Here is an 11,853-nt window from a genome sequence, read left to right as displayed (position 1 = left end):
TTACTTTTATAATAATTAAAAACTCGAATGTTTTCTCTGCTTTATTATAAAAGCAACTTTTTAATTAATATATATATATATATATATGGTAAAAAAGTTCTTTGTTTGTTGATTGCAAAGTAATTGCACAATCTATTTAAAAAAAAAATATGAAAAAACCATCAGAACATAAATAATATTTATAAGAACAAACTTACAAAGCAACAAACGTAATGCACATGACATTCAATTTAATAGTTTAATCCCAATGGGCAACGCCCACTCTATACAATAACCATTTCATTGTATCCTTTGTACTTTTGTAATTACCATTAACCTCCAGGAATTTTATCATCCGTCGAAATCCTTAAAAATTTATCAAATCCCATGTGTTCCACGTTTATGTTCATACAAAATCCCACTACAGCCAATTTATTGCTAATTTTTTTTTTACTAAAATTTTCCAAACTATTTTCGAAATGAAAATCCGAAAAATTTTGAAGCATTCAAAAATAAGGATATTTTTGGGAATTTAAAAATATATAAAAATGAAGCTTGCGCAGTTTATATGAATCTGCGAAGTGAGTACGTATGTGATAACGCGCTTGTTACACAGGTTGAGTGAGGTACGAGGTATCGACCTGGTGCCAGAAATACCGTGCAACATCGACCGTCTGCAGGCTCGTCTATACCTGGCGTTGGTAGTCACGTGGTCGGGTAGGAGAGGTACCGAGGGAGAGAGGAAGAGAGAGAGGGTCAGGGCTTGGGGGTTAGGAATGAGGATTTGGGTTGGGGTGACTTGGAACCGAGGAGAGGGATGTGAGTTTGAAGATAAGGTATGAGGGGATACAGAGATTCAGGGGTAGCTACGAGCTGGGGAATGGTGGTGAGGACTGAGGGGTAAAGGGAAATTGACAGGTAAGGTATGTGTGAGGGATGATATGAGGGCGTATTTAAATGGGCTGACGCACGAGATATCTCTTAACCAATCCCAGTAACTGGATTTCAAGCTTGCGCCCTCATCTGGGTTCCAAGTGTTGCCATCGCGTGAGGGGAATAATGAATATCGTGGAACTCGACTGAGGGGTAGCTGTGGATGGAGGCTAAGGTGGTGGCGGGGAGAACTACGTCGCCAGACGTTTCAAAGCTACCCCGACGGAGAGACACACCGGGACGTCCCTGCATATCGGGAGCCCATCGGTCTATGTAAGTAACTTATTTTTTTTATGCTTTTTTACAAAATATTATTTGTTTTATATTTCTTTCATGTTGGGAATTTTTCTTTGGCTCAAATATCAGTTTTTTTTATTTTTTCGAATTTGCTCAAAATTTGGTTTCACGATTTTTTGGGTTCATGTCTAAATTTTTTGGAAATTTTTACCAGATATTTTTTTTTTTTTCGTTGAAATAAAAGTGTCATAGGAAATTATAAATTTTTTTTCAATTTAAAATTTTTCGTACAAAAATTAGTATTATTTTATATAGTGACAGTAAAAAAAATTTTTTTTTTTAAATCTATAAATTTTGAGATTTTTTTGGCCGGCTCTTAAATGTAAAATTTAAAAAAATATAAAAATTTAATAAAAAACGTTATTTTGAAATTTCTAAAATGGCTATTTGGGAAAGGGGTTAAACGTTTATTTGGGAAGTGAGCGAATGATAGAATTTTTAAGTGATTTAATTTCTGGGTCATGAGCTTAAACGATCAATAAAATTGTGTGGTTGCAGACTCGGTAGAGGACTCGGCTGAAAAGGTGGAGGGCCCGGGGACCCAAGGAGCCAAGGAGTCGTCGAACGACTCGAGGGAAGAGGACAGCAGTGCTAACGATATAACATCCACACTGAGTGGTCTGCTGGCCGGACTTCCGGCATTGCCGGGGCCCCAACGTCTTGCCACATCCTTAAGGCAGAGGTTTTCCTCAAATTCCGGTAAGTCACCACAATAACTTACAACCTTTCCCGTCAATTTGAGTTGAAGCTGTCTAAATCTGTCCAGATTTAGACTCGTTAGAATCTACGATTAGAAGGGAGCCTTAACCCGGCTGAATACAAAGCTTGCGGCTCGTACTGGATGCGCACTTAGTTAACATTTTTAAATAACCATCAACTGGCTCCCTAGAGTCTTTACAAACTAGAGCAATTATTTACTCGCCTCTTTCTCAGGGGATTTTACCAAAGACCTTCATCGTAACCAGGCCGGGCCAGGGCTCCCAGATAGAATAAATTTTAAAAAGACCCTCCCAAAATGAGAAATTTTAAATTTAAACCTCACCAATTTGAAGAATAACTGATAAAAAACCGTGTGACGGTTAATTTGTTGTAGGTTATCCCCGGCCCGGCCTGATGTGCTCAGCAATCGAGAGCTCCGCGGATTCATTTCCGTCGACAGTGTTATAATTTATTAAAACCCAAATATATAAAACAAGGACATTGATCATCAGTTTCAGTGTGACAAGTTTTAAATCTGTTAAAATGTCGTCATTTAAAATACCAGTGATTAACTTAGAAGTGGGTGAGGTGAAGGACATCGTGTGGGAGAAACTTCAGGAACCTAAATCGCAACGGACTCTGGTTCTTATAATAGTATCGATAGCATTACTTCTTGATAACATGCTGTACATGGTAATAGTGCCCATAATACCCGATTATCTAAAGTACATTGGGGCCTTTGATGATGAGCCGTTACCACCGAATACAACCGCTGGCCCGCCGAGTCATCACGGGCAGGATTCAGCAACTGGCCTTCTCTTTGCATCGAAAGCTATTGTCCAATTGATGGTCAATCCATTCTCAGGGGCGCTTATTGATCGCATTGGCTACGATATTCCAATGATGATTGGTCTCTGTATAATGTTCCTCTCAACCGCGGTCTTTGCATGTGGACGCAGTTACGGCGTACTATTTTTCGCCCGTAGTTTGCAAGGCGTTGGTTCAGCATTTGCTGATACATCAGGACTTGCTATGATTGCTGATCGGTTTACTGAAGAAAATGAACGATCAAAAGCACTGGGTATAGCTTTGGCATTCATTAGTTTTGGGTGTCTAGTAGCACCGCCATTTGGTGGTGCTTTGTATCAATTTGCCGGAAAGGAAATGCCGTTTTTGATTCTGGCATTTGTATCGCTAGCTGATGGATTCATGCTGCTGCTGGTGATGAAGCCGTTGAGAGAACAACTTAAAGAAAGTCATAATCGTCAGCAAACTGCCACTGTACCAATATGGCGGCTATTTATGGATCCTTACATCGCAGTGTGTGCAGGAGCATTGATGATGTCCAACGTGGCGTTAGCGTTTCTTGAACCGACAATTTCATTGTGGATGGAAGATCACATTACTAAGGACAATTGGAAGATGGGAATGATTTGGCTGCCAGCTTTCTTCCCTCACGTATTCGGTGTTGTCTTGACCGTTAAATTAGCTAAGCAATACCCACAGCACCAATGGCTTATGGCAGCTGGTGGTCTCGCTCTAGAAGGCTTATGCTGTTTTATCATACCTTTCTCAACCTCGTACAAGTTTCTGATGATCCCCATTTGCGGAATATGTTTCGGAATAGCGCTTATAGACACTGCATTGCTACCGACACTAGGATATCTGGTAGACGTACGCTACGTATCAGTTTACGGAAGTATTTACGCAATCGCTGACATATCTTACAGCTTGGCTTATGCCGTGGGACCGATTATCGCAGGTGGTGTAGTCGAAGCCATTGGTTTCACGGCTCTTAATATCGGAATCGCCTTCTCAAATCTCATGTACGCACCGGTATTGTATTACCTCAGACATATCTACGATTTCAAGCCATTCCAAGACGAGGCCAATGTTCTGATGCAAGATCCACCTGACAAAGAGTACCAGACCTATGTGCTACAGGAACAACGACCCATCAGCGGAGATGTGGGCAATCATTTAGCACAGCAGCGAATGGAAACTGATGTTGATCAGGATGTTGGCTATCAATCTGGTTATCAACCAAATTATCAAACTGATCAATCATACGCGCAGCAATATCATCAGCCTAATGCGCATTACGATCAGTATGGATCTGGACATGGTCAAGAACAGGTACAGCATGGTCAAGCTGTAGCAGGTCCTGGACAAGTACAGGGATATGGACATGGTCAAGTTGCATCAGGGCCAGGACAAGGACAAGGACATGGTCAAATAGGATCAGCACAAAGTCAATATCAACAAAACTACACAGAATCAACTCCCGCACAGGCAACTGATGCTAATCCATTCAGAAGAGCTGAACCAGAACCTAGACAAGATGCTAATCCTTTTAGACAAGGAATGTTCTAAATAGCTAAACATTATTTTTTTTTAATCTGTCTTCATAGGTAGGCTTCCATGGTTTTGATTATTATGATGGAGTGTACAAGTGCTGTGATTTTATTTTGTGTCGTGATTGTGGTTACGTTTATTGTGTTTATTATTAAAAAAAAAGTTCCACATGCTCCCAGTCAGCAAGGGAACCTGGAACTTTTATTTTCACAGCAAACTTCCCCTCGGAAACGGGGGGATTTTTAAAATCGTTGCTGAACCAGGATAACATATCAGGTGCCCGATATTTACCAGCTTGCGTTAATATTCGGGCGCCCAATCGTAGCAAGTAAGTCGTTGATAGGGTTAATATTATTGATAGGGATTTATTGATAAGATTTAATTATTAACAGAATAATTAATATTTTGGATGGATTGGAGGTACTGAATCTGAATCGTTATATATCGAATTTGGATTTTTGACTTCCGTAGGTCGGGTGCGTGCTAATATTATATTGCTTTTTGATTAATCATATTAATCATTAATCAATTGTAGGATTAATGAAAATTTTTTTTAATTAATTAGAAATTTTGGTTATCGTTAAAATATTTTAAGCTTCCAAAAAAAAAATTTTTTTAAATTATGGTTATTTTCATTATTCATAAGGGGATTAGACATTTTTTTGAGAAAAAAAAAATTGTCGTGATTAATCCTCACCTACTCGTCAATACTCGTAGGCGTTGCGAGTCGCAGAAAATATTATTAACTAATTAATTAATAATAAATAACAATTAATGTTAATAATAATAATAATAATAATAATAATAATAATAATAATAGTAATAATAATAAAAATAATAATAAATATAAGTGTATGTTGAATGCTCTGATTTTGCAGTGCCTCGGAAAATTATTGAATGAATATAAAAGAATTTTTTTTTTTCGAAGAAAATAATAATTAATTAATGATTAATAGATTAATTGTCTCCGTTGAAATGATTTCTTAGAGCTACGATTAAAAAAAAAATAATACGTGCAGAAAATTATCTTTGTGTTGAAAATAATAATAATAATGAAGTTTATTTTTATTTAGTAATTAATAAATAATTAATTGATAAGTACATATCGAATTTTTTTAATTGTTGATTAATATAAATTAATTATAGCAATTAATTATGCAGATATGGTGGGGGATGAGAAGATGAAAATAATAATAATTAAATATTTTGAAAATTAACTTTTGAATTTTTTTGGTATGGTGTAAATATTTAAGTAATTAACAGATACTTTGTAGTTACAACTGGAGTTAATGAGAAATCAGGTACAAGAGTTAATTTTATTGTAATCGGAATTTGAGGGAAAATTTTGTAATTTAAAATGGAAAAAAATTATTGATTTGAATTTTTCAAAATTTTGAATTTAGTCATAAAAATTGATTGGTATTTTTTTAAATTGATAAAGTAATGAAGCAGACACGGAAATAAAAATAAAAATTCTAAATTATCGAAACATTTTAGAAATTTTTGTTTTTTTAAATTGAAATTTTTCTGTTGTTTATTTTACACTAATAAGGCTCTGGTTGTATAATTAATTAATTTCATTAAATAAAAAAAACATTCGTGAAAATTTATAATTTATTGTTACTATTAATATTATTAAAATATTTCATTGTAATTTATTTATTTATTAATTATTTAAATTTAAAATTCGCCTACATTGTAACATATCGTATATATATATATAATTAATCAATAATAATAATATAGAAAAAAAAATATATATATATATATGTATAGCTGAAGGGTTGATAAAAGGGAACCGTCTGCGCAAAAAAAGATCACCCTAAAATTTTGTTAAAAAAATTTTTTTTCAAGAGTTTTTCAGTAGACTTATGTGTTGTTGACCATAAGAGATACACACGCAGTCTTTTTCGCTATATTCAAATATGATATTTTATTTTTCACCATACATGCGCCGAAAGTTTAAATTCCTGCCCTGTTTAGAGGAAAGCAAGTCGTTCTTGTCTTATATGAAAAAACGAATGCTAATAATTAGCGCATGCGCTATTCTTCCCACAGAGACAAAAATTCAAACTTTCGGTGCAAGTCTGATGAAAAATCATATACCTATCACGGTAGAAGGTAGGACGCCCCAATCTGCGTGTTTGCCACCCTCGCCTTCGGCTCAGATAGGTAATTATACACGTGGCTTACATTGTTCTACTTTCCTCCCTTAGTGTGTAATAAACTATATATTTAATCATTTCGCGTCCCTAAGACCAAAAAGGCATATAAATATTATATGCCTTTTTGGCATTCGAATGCTTAAAAGGCATATAATTTTTCTTTAATTCACCTATCGCTTCAGAGTGACAAAATTGATCAAAAAACAAAAATTGAAATATTAATGCCAAAATGGCCTATAACAGCAAGCATATGCCTTTTTGGCATTAATTTTATTTTTAATTTTTTAGCTAATGCCAAAATGGCGTATAAATAAAAAATCAATAAAATCAATGAATTGGTTCAATTAAATATTTATTAACAAAAAATGAATGAATTTAATATTTTAATGATTTTTTATTTATGCGCCTTTTTAGCATTAACTAAAAAATGAAAAATAAAATGAATGCCAAAAAGGCATATGCTTACTGTTATAGGCCATTTTGGCATTAATATTTAAAATTTTGTTTTTTGATCAATTTCGTGATTCTAAAGCGATAAGTGGCTCATAAAAAGTTTTCACCGAAAAATCTGAAAATTATAATCGTCAAGCTTCAAAATGTTTTTTTTTTTTTTTTTTAAATTTACGACACGACCATTATCCACATAAATACAGCTACTTAAAACTGACTGAAAAATTTCGAAATTTTTTTTCGACTTTAATTTTTTCCCTTAGTATATTTAAATTTGAATTCACGGGCTTAACTTCATGGTAATATACTTTTTTTTTTTATATGCCTTTTTGGCATTAATGATCATTGTGCCTAAAAGCAAAAAGGCTTATGTATATTTATAGGCCTTTTTGGTTTTAATTTTTTTTTATTATCGAAATATTCATTTCAAATCATTTCTAAGCGATTGAGCAAAAAAAAAAAATCGATTTGCTTTTTTAGCTTTATGGTAGATCTATATACAGCATATGCCTTCTTGGCATTAGGGACGCGATTTGTTTTATTGGCATCTCTATTAACTAATAGTATTTCAAATCTCTGTTTTTACTTAAATTAAATATAAATAATTTTATTTTAATCATTTTGTTTAGGGGGTGGTCCGTTTTGCTCGCCCGGAAAATAAAAATGTTCTCTACAATAGCGGAAAAGAAAATTTCCGTATTCAAATGCACAAAAATCCATTATTTTCTCAGCGGTCCCGTTTTACCCACCCTTCTTCTATATGTATGCATATATCATAGAAAAAATATATCTATTAATATATCAGTTGTATAGATCCAACTAATAAAATGCTAATAAATATCACTAATAATAAATAATATAAAAAAAAAATATATAATAAAATAAAAATAAATATTTTTATTAAATTTACGTTAATTATTTAAATGAATCATTATTTATAATAATTATGATAATAATAATAATGAATGAAGTCATAATTAAAGACATGAAATGCAGAAAGATAATTAGTAAATTAAAAAAAAAAATATTATAAACGAATGAAAGTATCGGAAAGTAAAAAAAAAGTATATAAATATATATAATATGTTGGGAGTGTTAGATTTAAATATTGAAATAAACTAAATTTTTTTATAATTTGATTTATTTTATTACGCATTTTAATATCAGTGAATAAAATAATTTACTCCAACAACAAGAATATTATAAAATATTTTAGGAATAATGACTAATCTGAGTTTAGATAAATATTTATAAATAAATGTTGGGTTAGTTGACATGAATATTTTATTCAAACAAATATAGGAAAAAGTGGGCCAAAATAGACACCATTTTTTAAGAAGTAAAATAGAATATTGTGTGACAAGGGATGAAAAAAAATAATTTCAATCAAAGGTTGATTGTGCGAAGGCTGACATCACCCGAAGTCTAAAATTGTCTTTTATTTTGTGCCACGCACTAAATTTTTTTAAATTATCTCCATTTATACTGAGACGTTTTCATGTCCGGAGACAGTCGAAACAGGCTAATTTTTTACCAATAGCACAAAAAAGTGATGCTGTAATTCAAATATGCAAATTTGAGTAACTTAATAAAAAAAACAAAAATGGCTTTTTATAAATTTGATAAATTTTTTTATAGAAACTCATGTTGTTTCTGTTAATTTTTCAAAGACAACTGTCAGCTTGGTTGGTTATTAGAATGACATAAATATTCAGAGGTTTACGATAAACAAATGGAATCCTGAGAGGGATGAAATCAAGCCCAGGGCACTGATTACACAACTAAATTCGAACGAATTAAAAAAAATTGAATTCTTAATTCTGTATAATTCAGATAAATTTTGTTAATTCGGTACCTAACTTAAAAAAGAATTCTGTCTGATTCGGCAGGAAAACCATAATTTATCCAAATTGAAACGAATTTAAATAATTCTATTCGGCTTAATTCGAAAATAATTCTCAAATATTCACAGTAAAAAATATTGTGTTAAAATCAACACGATCTGTGTGTTCGAAACGGTCCACACAATATTTGTGTTATTTTTCAACACAGACTATTTGTGTTGATTTTAAAGTAACACTTAATAAATATGGATAATATCGATTTTTATACTGAGTAACAATTTTAAAGTGTTGAAGTGTAGATCGATTAAAAATGTTAAAGTAACACAAAGAATTGTGTTGATTTGACACAAAATAATCAACACAAAAAATTTAACACGGGTCGTTTTTAACACAGATACACTATATTTTTTACTGTGTTTGGTTCTGACTCCAAATTAAACTGAATAAAAACAGATTCAAAAATTTTAAATCGGTTGTATTCTGTTTAATTCGAAAATAATCCTTGAATTGTTTTAAATTCTGTCTTACCAAATTTAACGGAATTGAAATTTCTAATTGTTCAATTCTATTTTGCAGAATTCGACAGAAATGAGCAAAATTAAAATTTTTAATTCGGTCGAATTCAATTTTTTAATCAGGGGGTAGAAACTGATCAGTTTCTGGCCGCTAAATCTTATTGGTCTGAAATTATCTTGTTCCGACGAGCAAAACAGGCATTGAAAATCGTAATTTCAATGCAGGTTATATGAAATAACTTTTTTACACACCAAGAAAGGCAAGTAGGACATTCCAACCCTCTTGCGTAATTTCTTATCCGAGCCAAAGGCGAGGGTAGCAAACACGCAGATTGAGACGTCCTACGTTTTTTTGTAGTGTGTTTAATATTTTTCACTAGATCGACATCTAAATGTTTAAATTTTTGCCTCTGTTTGCGAGAACAATCGCGCATGCTCTAATTTTTATTATTCGTTTTCTCATAAGAGAAAAGTATGACATTTTTCCCGTTAAACAGGGCAGAAATTTAAACTTATAGTTATAAAATATTTATTTTTAAAATTTACAAAAAATAAAAAAAAAATAAATGAGTATATTTTACTCCAAGTCAGTTTTTTATCGAAACAATTTTGATTTTGTTAAAATTTCGAAATGGCCGTTCTATTTTGGATGACCAACTCACCCTGTATTTTTTTTCTTTTGATAGACTAGACAAACATTTACAAACAAAAAAATGGTGTCTAATTTTTTTCCACTTTTCCATAGAATTACGTTATCAATTAATCGTGTATGCAATTATTTGAATGTTATTAATGCTGAAGTAGTATCGAAATTAATAGAAAACAATACTAAATAAAATAAATTTTTGAAAATTAGAAAAAAAAAATAGAAAAAATGAAATTTTACGAAATATAATATAATTCTTATATATATATATAAATATAAATACAATAAATATTGAATGAGAATATAGATGATCCTTGATCTTGGATAAATATTTTGGGTGTATGACAGATTGATTACTAAGATAACCTGCATTAAAACCTGCGGGCCATCTTATTCACCTGTATCTATGTATATTTAAAACTTTATTATTATTATTAACGCTAATAATATAAATAATAATAACACTAATGATAATAATAATTGATAAAATAAATGAAAGATAAATATATTTGAATGTATGGACGTTATAATATACAAAAATATAAACGTATTGTACTAATTAAAGATGATAAGTAATAATAATAATAATAATAATAATAATAATAATAATAATAATATTAATAATAAAAATAATTATAATGTCAAGTAACCCCGAAATATTGCGATTGTAATTGAAATAAATAAATGAAAATAATAAATAATAATAAACTGCATGGACATTGTAATGTTGTTGAAATGATGATTATTAAAAATGTCACTGTTATTTAATTGATCTATTGTGTTATTTATTTTAGTTTATAATTACCTCCCATATTCATAAATATATTAGTAGATTTTTAGTCGATTTCATAGAAATCTATCTTTTGCATTTGTCCTCATGGTGAAATTTTCAAAGAATTTCGCCGTAATCTATCATAATTCATCGAGTTGGTTCCAAAAATACCATTGGTTCAAAAGTTTATATATATATGTAATATAACGCGCCATGTTGCGACGATAGCGGCCACAATTTTTAACAGATCTTAATGAAACTTGGCACACTTATTCTATAAACGATTATCACGGTTGAGTTCGAAAATGAGCAAAATCGGTCAACTAGTTTAGAAATGGTGGACATTTGAAATTCCAAAAATTCCAAAAACGAAAAATCCTACTTTTTCGGCTTTTTTCGTAAATAACTTTTTAACGGGTATATCTATGCTTATTATGTAAAAAGAACTTGATAGTCGATAGAAAAAACTATATTTTCCTTTTTTTATTTTTTGTTTTACGATAATTGTTCCACTTTTAATAAGGGTTCAAGTCACATAATTGACTCATGTGTTATGGTGATAATGCCATTGTTTATATCTTTGAAAATTTTTGATGGGTGATTATTAAATTATATATATAGAGGAGGGAGGGGCAAAAGGGGGTATTTAAAGAAATACCAAGTTTTCGAGGACTCAAATACGCTAAATCTTTTTTTTTTTAATGATATTCAAAGTAAATAGAAGAAATTTTCAGTTACCGTTGAAAAAAAAAATTTTTCAATTCTGCGGGCAAAGTGGGGTATCCCCTAAAAAAGGTAAAAAAAAAAATTTTTGGATTTTAAACGAATTTGATTAAGTTGAATTTTTTTTTAAGTAATTTACATAAAGAAAAATTACATTTTACATGTTTATTGGATACAAAAGAAGAAAAAAAATTTTTAATAGTTTTTATCATAAAACAAACGTCATTAATATTTTTCAACTGACAATTGATTTTTGAAAAAGTTTACCAAAAAAAATTCAAAGTGACGCTTCATTATATTTACAGAAGTGATTTTGGAATGTTTAAAAACCATTTAAAATATAAAATTTTTTTTTATAAAATTTTGGGGGTACCCCGTTTTGCTTACCCTACCCCTTTTGCCCCCCCCCCCTTCCCTATATAGAAATCTACTCCCATTTCGGATGCCGAATAGCCTTTTTTTTTTTTTAATTTAG

General features: G+C 31.1%; 1 protein-coding gene across 2 annotated transcripts in view; it reads left to right on the top strand.

Moving 5' to 3' along the window:
- The first annotated feature begins 1,033 nt into the window (after positions 1-1,033).
- LOC130676660 (vesicular acetylcholine transporter) overlaps positions 1,034-11,853 on the top strand; it is a 68,857-nt gene continuing 58,037 nt past the window's right edge. Inside the window, exons 1-3 of one of the 2 annotated variants that reach the window (XM_057483110.1) lie at positions 1,034-1,185; positions 1,708-1,908; positions 2,303-8,897. In XM_057483110.1, coding sequence (XP_057339093.1) covers positions 2,452-4,281 — 1,830 coding nt within the window. In that variant the 5' untranslated portion in view covers positions 1,034-1,185; positions 1,708-1,908; positions 2,303-2,451 and the 3' untranslated portion in view covers positions 4,282-8,897. Of the gene's footprint in view, positions 1,186-1,707; positions 1,909-2,302; positions 8,898-11,853 lie in introns of those variants that run through there. The other variant, XM_057483194.1, reaches the window with a different exon arrangement.

Source organism: Microplitis mediator, chromosome 1 (assembly GCF_029852145.1).
Source record: "Microplitis mediator isolate UGA2020A chromosome 1, iyMicMedi2.1, whole genome shotgun sequence".
NCBI classification, from domain to species: domain Eukaryota; kingdom Metazoa; phylum Arthropoda; class Insecta; order Hymenoptera; family Braconidae; genus Microplitis; species Microplitis mediator.
Note: the sequence above shows the minus strand (reverse complement) of the source record. Positions and strands in the feature narration are given on the sequence as shown.